At 37.1% G+C, this 18,511-nt stretch overlaps 1 protein-coding gene across 4 annotated transcripts; it reads left to right on the forward strand.

Annotated features, from left to right (window-relative positions):
• Positions 1 to 14,374: 14,374 nt before the first annotated feature.
• Positions 14,375 to 18,022, forward strand: LOC116130894. Of its 4 annotated transcripts, none has more exons than XM_031416591.1 (2): positions 14,375 to 15,219; positions 17,268 to 18,022. In XM_031416591.1, exon 1 carries the CDS (start codon positions 14,478 to 14,480, stop codon positions 15,195 to 15,197), a length of 720 nt encoding a protein of 239 aa, XP_031272451.1. In that variant the 5' UTR covers positions 14,375 to 14,477; the 3' UTR covers positions 15,198 to 15,219; positions 17,268 to 18,022. The 4 variants fall into 4 exon arrangements, with proteins under 4 accessions (XP_031272451.1, XP_031272449.1, XP_031272450.1 ...); XM_031416589.1 differs by having other exon boundaries at positions 14,375 to 15,203; positions 17,268 to 18,021; XM_031416590.1 differs by lacking the exon at positions 17,268 to 18,022 and adding an exon at positions 16,839 to 17,160 and having other exon boundaries at positions 14,375 to 15,203.
• The last annotated feature ends 489 nt before the right edge of the window (positions 18,023 to 18,511 follow it).

Here is an 18,511-nt window from a genome sequence, read left to right on the forward strand (position 1 = left end):
TAGTTTATAATTCACTTATGAAAGCTCACAAAAACTTGTTTTGGGCATTGTTTTAAAACCCGGCCTAGCCTGGAAGCTTCACCGGGTCAGTTTACATTATTCCTATTTACCCAAAACCTTAGAATTTGGGATGATGATCGGCGAGCAATTGAAGGCCAGGATGTTAGGGCTTTTGAAGAGAAAGTGCCGGTGAGTGTAATGGTGGCGACAGATTTGAATTCCGATGAGTAAATCGGTCGAAAATCGAAAAACATTGGCAACGAAAACAAGTAGCCTTTGCTGGCGATTGGTGAGGCTAACGAGGGTTGGATGAGGTGGGTTTTGGTCAGTAGGAAGATATGAGTATTTTCAGGGTGATGGGGAAGGTTGTTGATGCCAGTGTTGGTGAGATCTGGTTTGGAATGCCGATGCCAACATCGGTGAGATTTGGCCAAAATCAAACCGATATCGGCCATATATTGGGTAGATTTTTAGGGGAATGGGCTCAATGGACGATTGGGGTTCCATTTGGGGTGTCGCCACCACCAATCAGTCCCTGGTTGATTTTTATTTGGGGTGTGTTTGCTAAATTTCAAACCTACAGGGACTTAAAATTTTTAGCGGTGTATTTGCTAAATTTTAAAAAATATTTTGTCAGTCGGTTTGACCAACGGTCAAATTGGTTAAACCGGTCAACTCGGGTTTTGGCAAAGTTGCCGAGTTTCATCCTAGGTTGTGTTTTAAAACATTGGTTTTGGGTTTTTCAGTTTTTGGCCAAAATGTCACTTTTCAAAATCTAGGTGTTAAAATTACATTTCATTTTTCATTTGTGAAGTTTTAAATATTTTCAGTTTAATCCATCTGGTGCTGGTCAACCGGATGTGAATCTAGTTAAGGTTTAAATTTTGGGCCTAAATGTTAATTTTTAAACTATGGGGGATAAACGAAAGGTTTGAAAATGTCATTTTAACCCAGTCTGCCGATTGTGCTATAATGAAAATTGGGTAATCTTATATCAAATTTGGAATTAGTTTAAAACCCCAATTCACCCCCTCTTTGGGTGAACCATCGATCCTTTCATATTCAAATAACCCTAGGTACATATTGAAGAAAGCAACAAATTTAATCAAGTTTTTTTTGTATTCAGAACTTCCAATCCTCCTAATCTTAGAATGATAATTAAAAATTTTAAAATCACCACTTTCACACATAAAACTAAGTAAGAAGTCCACAAACTAGTTTCAACGAAAAATTATGTCCATTTGAAAAGGACATAAGCATAAAAAAGTATTAACATTTAATGTGCCGTTACTTTTCCCCTTGGTTGTTTAACTTTTTAAAACTCTCTTCTATTATCCTATTTAAAGTAAACAGTAAAAAAACATGTTTGTTTTAATATTGACAGAATTCAATTCAAAATCTAATCCTATTCTATTTAACTCAAAACACAAAACAATTACCTTTCATAATAAAAGTTTATAAATTAACAAAAACACCTCACCCACCCAAGCCACTGTCGGCCGTCAGCAACCATTGTAAACCACCAGCCGCTGCCGCTACCACTATTAGCATCGGAATGACACATGATCGGCCAAATCTAGTCGATTGTGTGATGATCTGGTTGTTGACAACAACCATATCTTGGTCGTTAATGACGACCAGATTCCGGCCGTAGATCTAGCAATTTTCGACCAGATACATAGCGCATCTGGCCGGAAAAGACTAGATCGGTGCATGATCAGTTGGATTCAATTGGTCATGCACCATTTCGGTGACTGTCAATTGGGTGAGTGGGGCTGTTTTTGTTAATTTATAAACTTTTATTAGGAGGTGTTTAGTTAAATTAACAAATGTAGGGGGTTAAAAGTAATCTAAATATTTTCAGAAAATGTACCAAACATATTCTCAAAATCCTATCCTATCTTATTCATAATAGTTTTTTAGAATATCATAATTCAAATAATGTACGAAACAAACCCTTAATTTTTTGTTTTTACTGCAGTTTAGTTAAGTTAATTTGTGTGGTTTGTGTTTGTTAACTTGAGTTTAAATATGTATCGTGGGAGAAGCCACTTGTTGGCTCACCATTGAGTCTTATAAAAATATATATGAGGCTAAGTTTTTACATTGTAATTAGAAGAATGAAAAAAAAAAAAATTAGAAAGTATAAGAAAAGCAACCTAGAATCGTAGAAAAGGCTGGCGAACAAAGTTGGAAAGCTTCTAAAATTCTTCTTTAATATTTAATTTCTTTCTTGTTCCTTTGTTTTTGTTCTATTTTTATACAAATTCTCATGTTATATTTCAAGTCTTGAGCTCAAATTCATTATCTTTTCTTGGAAAATCAGTGTGTATAATGTGTTTGTGAATTAGCCAATAAAATTAGTATCAAAGCTTGAAGAGTGGATGAAAGTGTTGAAAAGCTCCGACTTTGAAGAAGATTAAATGGTCAGCTCAAGTGTCAAATTTCTCAACCCCTCGTTCCAATGTTTGATGGTGAAAAATACAATTTTTTGTTTGTTAAAATGAACAATCTCTTCTAGGCATGTTATGCCTAAAAAATCAAGGCTGATGTAAGCTTACATCAACAAGCATTAATAAGAGTTCAGAAAGACTTTGCGCCATCCAGGAGCTACCACGTTGACCCAAGATAGAAAGAATATGGCTATCATCAACTTATCAAATTTAGGTTTTGTCTATAAGTGACTAAGGACAACACATGTCCAAGCCTCGGATAATTTGAGGATATTTCCTAAGTTATCAGCCAATGAAAGGCAAGGAAGGACTTGCATGACCCCTACCCACTTGCAGATTTGTAATCATTACCTTGAATTCCTCCACTATAAATTGAGGACTCCCGTTCTCATTTTCAGGATTCTGATACTGAACCCTTATTCTGATTATAATCTTCATTTTTAGAGCAAAGATAACCTACAAGAAAGAGACTGACTTGATATTCTATCAGAATACTCAGTTATTGTACCTCTGTTCACTGTTCGCTATACGCAACCTCTTGTAATCTCTCATATATAAAAGAAATAGTGGGCGTAGGATTCTCTTTAAGCATTTAAACCACTTTAAAAATCATCTCTCTCATTTATGATTTAGTCTTTGTATATTAATTAGCTCTTTCATAATCATTCACGTGTAATTTTTAAGGACACCTTATCACTTTGCATGTGCGAGTCATTGGTGTCAAAATCGTATCAACAGTTTGGCACTAGAAGGAGGGCAAATTTTATATCCACTTTTCGTTCAGAATCTCTGATCAATAAGTTCTACTTGTGAATATATGGCTCGTTGTCTTGAAACCGAGTGAACTAGCACCAACAACGAGGAGATCCCTTTGGTACAGGATGTTACTTCTCCTGAAGTATCTTCAATTCCCCAAGGTATCGCGGCAGATATCCCCTCGACCTCTAAGCTCAATCTAGCTGTGATGAACTACCTGAAGAGGTTCAATAATACTCTCCAAATGGCTAGCAAAAGGTTAGATCATTTGGATCAAGTCGTACCCCCCAATTTTGACAAGGTGGTACCACCTCCTAAAAGGCTTGTAAGTCGCGCTAAAGTGTGGAAACGGACGAGAGCTCATACCACGTGCACTACAATGCATAAGAACAAGGGAAAACATGTGGCTGATGATGGATCAAAAGGCTCAAAAGGGCCAATGAATACCAGTTGTGAAACAGGTAGAGTACCTATAGCTTTGCGACTTGGTGGTATGTCACATCATAAGCCATCTCATGCCATATCACATGGGCACCCCCACTAGAGTGCATGACATGGAGATTCCCATCATAGCTAGAATGATGGTTTCAAGCATCACCACGAGGGAAATACCCACCATACGCGGGTTGGTTCTGACCACTGCCAAGGTTAGGATAACTCCCCAAGCCATTCAGTGCCTTCACATGGCTCTGGCGGAGGCATGGAAGAGTCCGATCTATGGTCTTTCCTTAATCATAATCGTGGGGAGCGAACCCACACTACAGAAAGTGATCCATAAGTGGCTCTGCTTCCTCAGATTGAGGGTTACAGTAAGCTCTAGATTAGCTTAGAGCTCAACAGAATGAGTGAGGGCAGGTCGTTGAAGCGTCTCCCTTTTCTCTAGTAGTTTTGATTGCTCCTCTCCCGTCAAGATTTAGAATGCCCGATATGCGAGCATTCGATGGGAATTTTGATTCGCATGATCATCTCTATGAGTTTAACGACCTCATGGAGCTTCACCAAGTTTCCGACTTGGCGAAATGTTACTATTTAACAGTGACTTTGACTACCCATGCTAAGTGCTGGTTTAGATTGCTTCCACCAGGATCTATCAACTCTAGCATCAGATGAGTTTGTTATTTTTGAGACACTTCCAGGCTAATAGGAAGTTATCATTGCCATTGAGCTATCTTAGTAACATACGGTAGGAGAGGAATGAATTCCTCTAATCCTACATTGATAGGTTCTGCAGGGAGCTGAATAAGGTGGCTAATACACCTGAAGATTTAGTTCGAACTCTTATCATTGCGGGAGTTGCCTGCAAACCAACCTATGGAAGAAACTACAATCTGAGGACAATATTTCCCTCACTCGCTTGTACAATCTCACTGAGAAATATCTCAGAATTGAAAATTTGGTGGCTGCTTTGAATCGCCACGACCCCAATCCTTTGACTAGTGCTCCCAGTCGGAGGGAGGAAAACCGAGGAGAGAGTAGTAGAAGGCTTGATCGTAAATGGGCTAATGACGATCAAAGAAAAGGAAATAAACAACGGTTTGAGCCCAATAAATCTTATGCCTAAGTCCCTCGGCAAGATCACTACAAAAATCAATATACTCAATTGAATGTATCAATATCAGCTATTCTGGATAGATCAGATGAATCTAATTTGCTCGTAGAGCTAGAGCCCATGACAAATCCCCTTATATAAGAAACAGAGGGAAGTATTGCCATTATCATCGAGATAATGGGCATCATACCGATGAATGCTGAGCTCTTAAGCAAGCTATTGAAGACCTCATTAAAAATGGGCACTTTAAGGAGTATGTAGATGGTCTAACTCCCATTCGAGAGAATGATCAAAAAGACGATGGGAAGAAGCGTCGTGGTCTCAAGGGTCTCCATTTTGAAGGGATTATATTTGGAAGGGCACACTTGATGGGGAATTCTTGAGGTGCTTAAGAGAAGTACGCTCGAGAAGCTTGTCATGACCATGTATTAAACACGATCCTGCGACCTGCTCAGGTACGTAGGAAGGAAGAGATTACCTTCTTAGAGAAAGACGTAGTGCAATTGCATCACCCTCATAAGGATGCACTCATCATCACAACTAAAATAGGTCAATGCGAGGTCCACAGAATGTTGGTGGATAATTGGAGCGCCGTGAACATCCTGTTTAAGCAAGCATTCGAGGAGATGCAATTGGAAGATGCAGATCTGAAGCTTGTCTCTATCTCCCTTTATGGCTTTACTAGGGATCATCTAATTCTCAAGGGAACAATTGCACTTCATGTCACTTTGGGTGAGACCCACGAAGTGACCAAGATGGCATAATTTTTAGTGGTAGACTATCCGTCTGCTTTTAATGGCATATTGGGACGACCTTTACTCCAGAATTTCAAAGCTATCACCTTATCTATCATCTGAAGATGAAATTTCCCACTTTGACGAGGTGTGGGGAGGTCAAAGGGTCTCAGCGTGAATCTCGCAACTGCTATATAAGCAGGATCGAACCATAGCCAGGTCTATTAGAAGACAACATAGATCCTCGTGTTCAAGAGGAGTATTCTTGTAGTGGGCTTGTTGAGATCCTATCTGAGATATTAGTTGACCAAAATGAGCTAACTCTTGTGTTGAGAATCAAAATCAATCTCAGCCCTTAGCTCGCTAATAATTTAACGAGCTTCTTCAAGCAGAATATAAATGTTTTTGCACGGACTCATGCTGACATGGTTAGGATTAGCCTGAATATAATCTGTCATACACTCAACATCAATAGTGAGGTCAGGCCAGTTCACTAGAAAAGAAGAGCCATGGACCCATAACGTTATGCTGCTCTTAAGGTTAAGATGGATAAGCTCCTCTCAATTAGGTTCATTCGGGAGGCTTATTACCCGAGTTGGGTTGCCAATTCTGTTTTGGTGAATAAACCCAATGACAAGTGGCAAACATGCGTTGATTTCATGGATCTAAACAAAGCTTGTCCGAAGGACAATTTCCCTTTGCCCAGAATCGATCAACTCGTTGATGCCACTTTCAGGCACGAGCTGTTAAACTTTATGGATGCCTATTCAGGGTATAATTAGATCCTGATGTACACGCCTGACGAGGAGTATACCTCGTTTATTACAGATTGAGGACTATACTGTTACAAAGTCATGCCCTTCAGTCTGAAAAACGCTAGGGCGACCTACTAGCGTTTGGTTAACCATATGTTTTTTGAGTAGATCGGGAAATCAATGGAGGTCTATATCGATGACATGCTGGTCAAGTCACATGTCGCTTTAGATCACATAGCTAACCTCACAGAAATGTTTGATATACTCCAAAGATTTAGTATGAAACTTAATCTTCTTAAGTGTTCATTCGGAGTATCCTCAGAGAAATTCCTGGGCTATATGGTTAACCATCGGGAATTGAAGTCAACCCCGAAAAGATCTAAGCTCTCTTGGATATGAAAAGTCTCACTAATCAAAAGCAAGTTTAGAGCTTGAATGAGAGAATAACTGCTCTTAGTCGTTTCATATCAAGAGCAACAAATCGTTGTTTAACGTTCTTTAATATACTCAAGGCCAACAAGAGATTTGAATGGGCTCGAGAGTTTGAACGAGCCTTCTAGAGCATAAAAGAGCATCTCAAAAAACCATCTCTTCTGTGCAAGCCTCTTCCCAAAGAAATCTTATTTCTTTACCTGCTTGTCTCTCTCAATATGTGGTCAGCACAGTTTTCATTCGGGAAGAGGGCAAAATTCAGTTGCTAGTGTATTACACGAGCAAATGACTACTTGACGTCGAAACATGGTATCCAGAGATGGAACAATTAGCTTATGCCTTGCTGATCTCTTCCAAGAAGCTACAACCTTACTTTCATGCCCATATCATTCATGTATTAACCAACTATCCACTCAGGCAGGTCCTTCAGAAGCCAGAGGCTTCAGGTAAGTTGCTTAAGTGGGCTATGGAACTAAGTTGGTTCGATCTGCATTATAGACTGAAAGCAATAATCAAAGGGCGGGGTGTTGCTGATTTTATTTCGGAGTTCTCTTATCAGCCTGATCGAGAATCCGAACAACCAGCTAGTGAAATTGTCTAGGAAACTATTCGAAGCTTATCAACTGGAGTCTTTATCTTGATGAGTCTTTGAATAGGAGAAGAGCCAGAGCTGGTCTTCTACTCATTAGCCTTGAGTAGACTTGCATTTATGGAGCCCTTAGGTTTACATTCAAAGCTACAAATAATGAGGTCGAATATGAAACGCTATTTGCTGGTCTACGACTAGCAAGAGAAATAAGGTCAGATATGATCGACAACAATAACGGCTCCCAGCTAGTTATCAACCAGATTTTGGAAAAGTATCAAGCCAAAGAGGAGAATACGATCAATTACTTGAAGAAAGCCAAGGCCGCACTTGGGCCCTTCAAGCATTATACGATCAAGCAAATCCCGAGAGATAATAATTCCATTGTGGATGCTTTGGAAAAATAGCCTCATCGCTGGACTCCGATGCTCTGGATAGTATTCCAGTCAAGTATATCGAAGTTCCTAGCATCAACTCATCTGATCAGGTTATAGCCGTAATTGAATCCGTTTCTTGGATGACTTCGATTATTCAGTATCTCAGAGATGGGGTCCTTCCTAACAGCAAGGTTGAGGCAAGACTCCTGCGAACTAAAGTTGCTTGTTACACTCTCATCGGAGATTAGTTGTATAAACGAGGGTTTAACACTCCCCTCCTCCGATGTGTAACCGATGATGAAGAAGACTATATCATGAGAGAGATACATGAAGGGATCTATGGTAATCACACTGCCGCACGATCTCTCGTCAATAAGATTATCCGCCAGGGATATTATTGGCCTCTACTTCATGAAGATGCCTTCAACTTTGTGAAGAAGTGTGATAAGTGCCAAAGATTCGTGAACATCTTGTGAGCTCCTTCCCACCAGCTAACAACGATGACTAGTCCTTGACCATTCTCTATGTAGGGAATTGATCTCATTGGACCCATTCCAACTAGTAAAGGTGGCATCAAATATGCAGTGATTATAGTGGATTATTTCACTAAGTCGGTCGAAGTAGAACCTTTGGCTGCAATCACTACAAAAAAGCTCAAAGACTTCGTCTTCAAGAATATTGTGTGTCGCTATGGGATTCCTCATACACTCATCTCTAATAACGAAAAATAGTTCGGTAATGAGGAATATGTTGGAGCACGTTTACAGTGATCGCATACTAGTCTATTGCTTTCTAAATTTCATCCTTCGTAACTGTTGATTGTATCACCTTTCTGAGACCCACCGAGGTGCCCGGTGGTTACGAGCTTTTAGGACCCACTGAGGTGCCCGGTTGTAGCAAGCTTCCCTCACCAGCTGTTCTCGCCTTAGGGATGTCCGTTGCTCTTAAAGTATGTAAAGGTGCGACATGTAGGGGTGACTCAAACTCTGCATAAGTGACCTCGTAGGACGACTCAAAAGAGTAAAAGAACCCTGGTTTCTCTTCCATAGCCGCCGAAACCCTAAAAACCGTAAAAATTCTTAAGAATGATTTTCTAAAGATCTATGCCTTAGGTTTCGACTCTTAAAAGTGTTTATTTTCAAACACTACCCAAGAATGTTCATCATCTAAGCCTATCAAACGTCCATACCTGCCATTACTATAAAAACTAAGTTTTTGATAGGAATGAAAAAGAGAAAAAGGAAGAAATTTATTTACCTTTGATTGCTGGGAACAGATGCTTTGTTGTAGCATTGAGTGTGCATTAACCAGGAAGATGATGGACTGATATTTTTTTTTTTTTTTTTTTTTTTGGCTTCAAAAACATTGTTTTTCTCTCGGAAAACTTGAGTTTTGTGAAAAACTTAGAATGGGCTTTGGGTTTTATAAGGTGAAAGATGATGCTTGGTTTCTTTCATAAGCGACGTTTGGGTGGGAATGCGTTTCCAGCCGTTGATTGTGACCACATGTCACCAATCTGCGCAAAGAATGACTATCATGCTTTGTGAAGATCAACTGGCGTTTCTCTTTATTGAAATTGCCAAGTGCCAGTGTGATTATCTCTTCCACATTAAATGCACCCTCATCCGCATTTAATGTTTCAAAAGGGAATGTCGTTTTAGCATGACTTGCATTTAATGCTCATGGTTGACACATATTGCGCAGAGACACTTCTTTGAGATAAAGCTTATTTTATTGACCAAGACAGCTGTCAAATGCAACGGATAACATCTAAGGAGGTCATTCGAATAAGACATTTTTTCTATATGTCAAGCTCAACATTGAACAAGAAGATTCTGAGTTTTCGACATCGGAGTGTTCTAAGTGGTTTTAGGTCGTGAATGACAGATAGAGTTCAAAACACATTTTCATAGCACTGATCAAGATTTGGCTTAGGTTGTTAGACCTTTAAGAATGATCACATCATGTCTCTTGTGTAATTCTTGAAACCCATGTCACGATCTACACTCAGTTCGTTGGTCGGATCAAGCCATTTGCCTCATGTCGTTTGTAACAATGTGGCTATTCTCAACTGTTAGTTCGAGCATACATTCCTCGAGACAAATTAGATCGCGGCATAATCATGAAGTTCTCAAGATTCAATTCTTGAACTTTAAGAACTAGGGAGCTTTTGTTATGCCTAAAAAATCAAGGCTAACGTAAGCTTACATCAACAAGCGCCAATCAGAGTTCAGGAAGGCTTTGTGCCATCCAAGAATTTCCACGTTGACCTAAGACAGAAAGAATACTGTTGTCATCAACTTATCGGGTTCAGGTTTTGTCTATGAGTGACAAAGGACGGCACACATGTCCAAGTCCCGGATAATTTGAGGACCGCACACATGTCCAAGTCCCGGATAATTTGAGGACATTTCCTAAGTTATTAACCAATGGGAAGCAAGGAAAGACTTGCACGACACCTACCCACTTGCAGATTTGTAATCATTACCTTGAATTCCTCTACTATAAATAGAGGACTCCCCCTCGCATTTTCGGGATTCTGATACTGAACCCTCATTTTGATTGTAATCTTTATTTTTAGAGAAAAGATAACCTACAAGAAAGAGACTGACTTGATATTCTCTCTGAATACTCAGTTATTGTACCTCTGCTCGTTGTTTATTATACGTGACCTCTTGTAATCTCTCATATATAAAAGAAATAGTGGACATAAGATTCGCTTTAAGCATCCGAACCACTTTAAAAATCATCTCTCTTATTTATTATTCAGTCTTTATAGTTGATTATATTGATTAGCTCTCTCATAATCATTCACGTGTAATTTCTAAGAAAACCTTAGCACTTTGCATGTGCGAGTCGTTGGTGTCAAAATCACTCATCAATAAGGCATTTAACTTGTTAGATTTGGTAAAGAATGGGTTTGACAAAAGAGAAGATGTTTGATGCCAAAATCAAATCTCTAAGAGAGCTCTAGCAAAAAGATGTGTGTGCCTTAAGGAAAATTCAACAAGGATTTTCGGATGTCATATTTCCACGAATAATTGGAGTTGCTTCTATAGGAAATGAAGCATGGAAGATTTTACAAATTGAGTGTCAAAGGAGTGATAAGGTAAAAACCATTGAATTCCAAACTTTGAGAAGAGATTTTGAAAATTTGAGGATGAGAGGGTAATTTGTTGTATGAATTTTTAGATAGATTTACTAAGTTAATTAATCAAATGAAAATTCACGATGAAGGGCTAGAAAACATAAAAAATATGAAGAAAGTGTTGAATAGTATACAAAATAAGGTTGATGTGATTGTTGCTGTTATTGAGGAGACTAAAGACTTTTCTGAGTTGAGCTTGCAAGGGCTAATGGGATCGTTAAATTCTTTCGAACAAATATTGTTGCATCCATCTAAAAAATCAATAGATAGCGCGTTTCAATCTAAGCTTAAATTAGGACCCAAAAGTCATGATAAAAGGGTCATCCAATTTTGACCAAAATAGAAGTAAGGGAAAAAAAAGGATAAGTTTGATTCCTTAAGGAAACGACAAAGGGAACTATGAGAAGAAGCAATATGGTGGTGAAGAACAATCTCGGAAGTGTAGTATTTGTAAACAAAGTGGTTACATGGAAGAATATTGTTGGTTTACAAGGGAAGCCGCAGTAACTAATTGAAAGAAGTTTAGGCACTTACAAAAAGACTGTAAATTCGGAAAGACATAATGAAGCAAGTTGTGTAGAAGCAATAAGCATTGAAGACATAAGCTGCATAGAAACAAGAGGTCACGCACGACTCAAATCGGTTTTTTGCCTGCTAGAATGCAATCCAATAGTGAGAAGAAATATAGTTTCTAGATAGCGGTTGCACTAACCATATGATCCTAGAAACAATAATATTTTTCTGGATCTCGACTCCAACATTAAGTCTCAAGTAAAGCTTGGGAATAATGCACTTACTCAAAGACAAAGGCACCACTGGAATTCAAACAAAGAAGTTCAGAAGCATTCCAGAAGTTTGTTCTTTACTATGACAATTAAAGTGTTATCCATCTAGTAAGAACTTTAATTTCCACTATCGCTCCAAACATATTGATGAGAGATATCATTGGATTCAAGATGTGTTGGATATGAAGTTGTTTCAGGTTCAAAAAATCCATATCGGTCATAATGGCTTGGATACGATGATTACGGTTTTGCTTAAGGAGATTCTTAAAGCTTGTAGGCAAGCAATGGTCTTGATGGAAAGCGCCCCACGTGAGGCAGAATAAGAGATTTGCTGGGTTGTCGTCCCATGTAGGCGTGAACACATATGATGAACTCATAAAGTCCAAATAAATAAAAATGAGCGTAAAACCTAGCTTCCGAAAAGTGTACGCTGCTACTTTACTTGGGAAGTTTGATGAAAAAATCAATGTTTTAATAACCAATCCAAGGTGAAACCCGGCAAAGTTGCCGGGTCCCGGGTTGACCAGTTTAACCGATTTTATCAGAAAGTTTAAAATTCAGCTAATACGCCCCCAAAACTTACAAGTAAGTCCCTACACGTTTGAAATTTAGCAAACACACCCTAAATACAAATTAGCGGCAGCGACACACGAAATGCAATTCCAATTATCCTTTGAGTCATTCCCCAGAAAATCTACCCGAGATTTGGTCGCTAGATCTCACCACCTCTAGTGTCGACAACCCTCCCCATCACCACGAAAATACTCCCCTCAACCTCCTAACCAAATCCCATCTCACCCCACTCTCATTTGCCTCGCCAATCATCGACAACATTCGACTGTTGTTGTCATGGGTTTTTGTTTTCGATTTTCGGTTGATTCACTCATTAGAAATCACCTCCATCGCCACCATTGCACTCATTGACCCTTCTTCTTTCAAAACCCCCAACATCCTAACCTTCAATTGTTCGCCGATCATCAACCCAATTTCTAGAGTTTTCAGTGAATAGAAAAATTGTTTACCCGACTAGGTGAAGGCCTCAGGTTTCGATTGAACCGGTTCAACTAGCTGGGCTGGGTTATAAAACATTGGAAAAAATGACAAAGGAAGAGAGAAAATGGGTTGTTTTTGGCTTAAAAAGCTCATAATCCAATGATGAATCTTCCAACTATTTTAACGAAATTTCAATATGTTATTGGTGATCTAGCTATTCACATATCGATTTGGATTATTATTTCCTCTCTTGTATTTCTTCAGTTGGAGAGAGTACACAAATTTTTCATTTTGATGCAATTGATTGAAAATCACTTTTGAGTGAAGAATTTGATGATTATATCTCCTACTTTTCTCCAGAGAATTGTAACTTATTATTTAATGAGTAATCCTACATATACAACATTTCTCATACAATATTATGTGGCAAGATATGATTAGCTAATTTAAAGTTAAAATTAAACTTTCACCCAATCATATCTTGCCACATAATGTTGTACGAGAAATATTGTATAAAAATGATGTATCTGTAGTATTATTCTTATTTAATTACTTAACGTTTTTCTGTTAGCCTTTATGGTAATCATTAACATAATTCTACACAAAATAGATGGATGGATTACCTCTGTCTTGAAAACACAAGACTCTGAGAATTATATTTCTATCAAAATAAATAATATACAAAGACAAGCGCACAAACACAAGCAGAATCTAAAATTAGCACCTTCAGAATTTCTTCTGCTTCCTTTTCGGTCTTTCCACTTTTAATCAAAACCCAAAGACAAGTGCTATATTGATTATTCGTATGCCCTGCCAAACCAAGCATGAATTTAGCACCTTCAGATTCAAGTAATTTAAAAAAAACAAAAGCAATGGTATCAAAAAAATGGTTTGTTTAACTCCTGCTGTATAAAAATACTAATAGATTCTCTTGGTATGGTAAGCCCTTGTGCTATAGATGAGTATTGCTTCCAACGCTTCAATTTCCATCTCCTGCTCCTGTACATAGTTTGTAAATTAAGATAGAGAGAAAGCATTAGAAAAGAACATATCAACAAATAAAAAGACAAACCAATTCAATAATATATTAAATCTTGACTTATAATGACAATACCAATCGTTTGAATTTAAGTGAAAGTGAGAGGACAAACATGAATATATATATAAACAAAATTTTTTGAGACTTTTGAGATTTAATTATTATTAATATTTAGATGAATATGAAAAGACTAACATAAATATATATATATATATATATCGTTTAATTAGACCTTTAGATGCCTACTAATAAATAACAATTCTAGAGCGATTCAATCGAATACTACGTGGTTATCTTATAGAGAGTTTATGCAGTCCTACATCAAAAGTATGCTTCAGAATTATATATATTTAGTGATTGTGTTTAAAAGTTTTTCCAATCATTTGTCTAAATGTCACTGGTTTTGTCCATATTATGTCTTATTATTTTATTCATTTATAAAAAAAATAAAAGCCACTTCCAGTTTTTTTATTTAATATTTTTTAATTTTCAGAAAACACATTTTTTTCATAAATTTTAAAGAAAACACTTTCTATTTTAATTTTAAAAAATAAAATGAGCATTTCAAATCATTAAAATACAAAAAGTCATTTTCTATTTAAATTTTTATTTCATTATTTTGAAATTAAAAAAATGAGTACAAAATTAAATTTCCAAAGGTCCCTTTAAATATTTTATTTCTACTATACCCCTTTTTTTTCCAGCTTATCAATTTTTTTTTTTTTTTTGTTTTTTTTTTTTTTTTTTGTTTTTGTTGACTGTTTTGTTATGCAGCCTTAAAACCCTAAGCCCACTTCATCAATCTGAAATCTCAGAGAACAAATCTAAAACCAATATCTTAAAATTTCACTCTCTCATTCTCTCTGCATTATGTTCAGATTCGCTAAATCAGTATCTCTTCAGAGCCTTTCTCACCAATTCACTCAAAAATGCTCTGCAAGTGGAACCCCAAAAGGGAAAGCCAAATTGAAAACTGGGGTGCGATTGAAACGCAATATAGTCACAACCAAGAAAGGCTCCGCATCCAAATCCGAAAAACCCTATATGCCCGATGCGAAGCAAAAATTATACGAACAATGCCTTAACGCCCCCACGCCCGTACGGTATCTCTCCCCAAAAGACCGTAAGCGCGAGATCGAGCGCGAGAAATTGGGGCTTGTGAGCAAAGATCGGCAGCGAGAAATTGAGATTTTGAAGAAAGGGGGAAAAGAGTCTATGGGTATTAGTAAAGAGCCCATGATAATGGGGACGCCGGGATTGGACTTGATTTCGCTTGGGATAGTTGATGCTGAGAAGATTCCGAAGTATGAGTTGACGGCTGAGGATGGGCAGCGGTTGGCGAAGGAGTATAGTCGGATTTTGATGAGGAAGCATAGGGCGAGGCAGGCCGCAGAGACGAACCTTTTGAGGTTGAAAAAGGAGGCCATCGAGGCATTGCCGGAGGGGTTGAAGGAGGCGGCGCTGGTACCGGATTTGACGCCATTTCCGGCGAATAAGTTTATGGCCACCCTCACGCCGCCTATTGAAGGGTACATGGAGCAGGTTACAGAAGCTACGAGGAGAGGGTCTGGGAAGGAGAAGCTCAGATGATTCGCGGTAAGATGTGGATCCGGTAATGTTATGGAGATGATTTGATTTCTTGTAGCTTACAACATAGTTGGCAATTATAACACCCAATGTCAATTTAGTGTTATTGAAACAAATTTGATTTCTATTATTATATAAATATTACACTTGAATGACAGAATGTCACATTAGTAAGTTCTGATGTTAGTAACAAATTTTCTTTTTACACATTTAAATTCTAGAGTGTCTAAGTTTTTAAGTTAGTTTGCATCATTAAAGTTTGCTTCTGTTGCACTTTGAGTTTTTATATTAACAAGTTGATAACACAAGGACACGATAACATAGCCATAACCCAGTTGAGTTGAAGAGGGTAGATCTATATTTGATTTGCGTTTTAGTTGAAAATATTTTGATTTGCTGTTTTTATTTTGGATTATTTTCATATTCAGGTAGTGGTGCATAAACTTTGCTGAAGTTTTTGGTCTACCTTTCTTTGCTATGTTATGATCTGTGTACCTGACTAGGATGTTGTTTGAACTGAAAAAGCTGGCCCTAATGGGAAAACATGAGATGATTGGACTATAAGGATTTTTCATGCATCATTTTTTGTTTCTAAATGATTAGATAGTATTGTTTGTTGAAATCTCCATTTTGATTTATTTGCACTTGCTAGGTACGGTTACAGCCTATTTGATTTAAGTTTCACAGTGAAGTAATCTCATGATTGTGCTATGCTTCTTTATCACGTCAATCAACCCATCTACAGAGCTCTTTTAGATGATTAGGCAGTCTTGTCATTGAATGGCCAGTGATAACTTGTAGGTTGTAATTAACCTAGGTTAATGGATTTTCCTATTTGCCATTTAAGAATTGTGATGCTGTACATTGCTGCAGTGACTCATAGAATTTTGATCTATATGTCCAAGAACTTTCACCTTTTAGAGAAAATAAAGTGCAGCTGTAGAGAAATTATGGGTATTTCTGGACCAGTTGAAAAATATGTGAAAAATTTGTTGGTTTTGAGTGAGTTTGTTCTGTATCATGATTTGTAACAATCTTCTTTGAGCAGGGCAATCAGTTCCAGCTTGTAATAAATGGTTTAAAGGAGTTTTTATCTAGGAAAATGCCTATAACTGAAGAAAATAAACAAGTTGATTGTATTTTAGTTTTCACCTTATAACATAAGGGCAGCTGTTTGGTAATCACTATTGAATAAGGAGAGAGAGAACTGTGATTAATGAACCAAGGCTTAATTTTAAATTAAAAGAAAAGAGAAGAAACAAACAGCACAAAATATGCTAATGTCAGATTCTGATATCGGAGATTACTGAAGGTTTTAATTATTCAATTGCTGGAGGCAGTGAGAGCTTTTACTTGGTATTTCATGTTGATAGATATTATCACATAATGGTAGTCTCTCTTGTTGAATGATTGATACATGAAATTTGGTGTCTTTCTGAACTTGATTGAGTTTCTGGGGCAATTTCATTTTCTTATTTGCATTATATATTTAGAAACAGGTATATATTTGACTACCTAAGCCTTGCTATTTGAAGTGCTTAATTTTATGGTGTTTTATCTGTTTGAAGCTAAAAACACTCAGAAATGTGAAGAATTTTAATACTCAACTACAGAAATGCTAATGTTGTATCTCTTCTAGTGCAGATGGAGCTGTGCTTAGAAAGAAAGAGAACTCAAATTGTTAGATGAATGGTATTTCCTCTTAGTGGAATACTATTATTTGTGGTTTCAAGAGATAATGTAGTACCTAAGGAGAAATGCAATAATTGTTAAAATCGACACTTTTTCTTGTTCTTGGTAGTTTACAACTTCTAGTTTGGTTGAATTTTGTTATCAGTAGTACTTTCTCTACCCCTGTATTGACTTATGGTAAACTAGTGAAATTTTATCATGCATATTTAAATCCCTATTGAAGTAGTCTAGTCGATCTTGGAGCTCCATTCGTAATTATTGGGTTGCGTACACTCCCCTCTCAAGAGATGTGCTCTGGTCCTTAGGACTGTCATTTTATTGAAGTAGAATTCATATTCTCCCACTAGATGCTAATTTTTCCAAAATTTTAATGATTTGTAGCTCCCCAACCATCAAGGAAGGAAATAGTGAAAGAGAAAGGTGGATCCGATTATCTTCAAGTTATCTTGAGATTTTGCGACTAATATCGAACAGAGGAGCGATCTCTTTACTTGAATTGACACGATTCATTGTATTGGTGGGTTTCTTTTCCAACTGAAGTGACATAACCTTGTGGAAATACCATGAAGTGTAAGTTACTATATACTAGGTGATTTGAAGATGGAAAATATATATTAGGAATACTGTTGTTGGTTAAAGACTTGGGATTTTTTGCAATTGTAAGGTTCGGATAGATTCAATGAAGTAACGTGTCAAAAGTGTCGATCTACTAGGGAAAATGTCTCCAACAATTTGTTTAGAAAGAGTCGTTTCTTTATATACGTGCCAACTTTTTTTCTTTTAAAATGGTAGTCTTAAGTGATCTGAAAGCAACTTCAACTGTTCCCAAATAGGGATAGTTATGCTTTTTCCTGGCTTCACCACTGAAGGGTTTTGGAAAGAGATGGAATATGTCTCATTTCCTCTATGATCGGGGAGAGTCTTCCACTATTCTGAACATATAATTAGTCTTGAAGCTAATCGGGCCTTTGTTATAGACAGTGTGTGCCGGACTCACGTTCTTATTTTTACTCGAGTCTTATTGGTTGCTCATTGAAGTTCAAAAGTACCTCATAGTTAGTCTTATCTTGGAGAAACTAGATAGCAGGTTGTTTATAAATGTCCTTCAGATCTGCAGTCTTCTTTCATATGATTCTCTATACATTTAATGGAAGGTTAAGTTAAAGGAAAATTTTGATTATTCATACAAATTATTGAGTTAATGCCGGTAAAGATTACAATTTTAAAAGAAAAAGAGTTGGGTGAACTGTTTCTTCAGTGCTATAAAGCTATATGTTGAATGTACCATGAAATAACTAGTAACTATCTTACCCAATATGAAAAAATAACAAAAGACAATAACACATTCACAATAAAGTTGAACATAAGGCGGATTAAGACACTAATTGATGATCAGACTTCTGCTTATAATATACTTGGCCGTCAAAATCATTAATTTAATTATAAAGTCATTCCACGGATGACACCATTGGACTAAGGTGTTGTTTGGCCAGGAAAGTTTCCTCATCAAATATCTTTAGTAAGGAAAATATATTCTCGCCAAAATCTTTATTTAGTGATAATTTTTCGTCACCATAGAACATTTTTTGTGAGGAAATATTTCCTCACTGGTGATTTTTTTGCGA

This window comes from Pistacia vera, unplaced genomic scaffold (genome assembly GCF_008641045.1).
Source record: "Pistacia vera cultivar Batoury unplaced genomic scaffold, PisVer_v2 Contig225, whole genome shotgun sequence".
NCBI classification, from domain to species: Eukaryota; Viridiplantae; Streptophyta; class Magnoliopsida; order Sapindales; family Anacardiaceae; genus Pistacia; species Pistacia vera.

Excerpts from the sequence above, each read along its gene's own strand:
- LOC116130894 (XM_031416591.1), top strand. The coding sequence starts at position 14,478 with ATGTTCAGATTCGCTAAATCAGTATCTCTTCAGAGCCTTTCTCACCAA.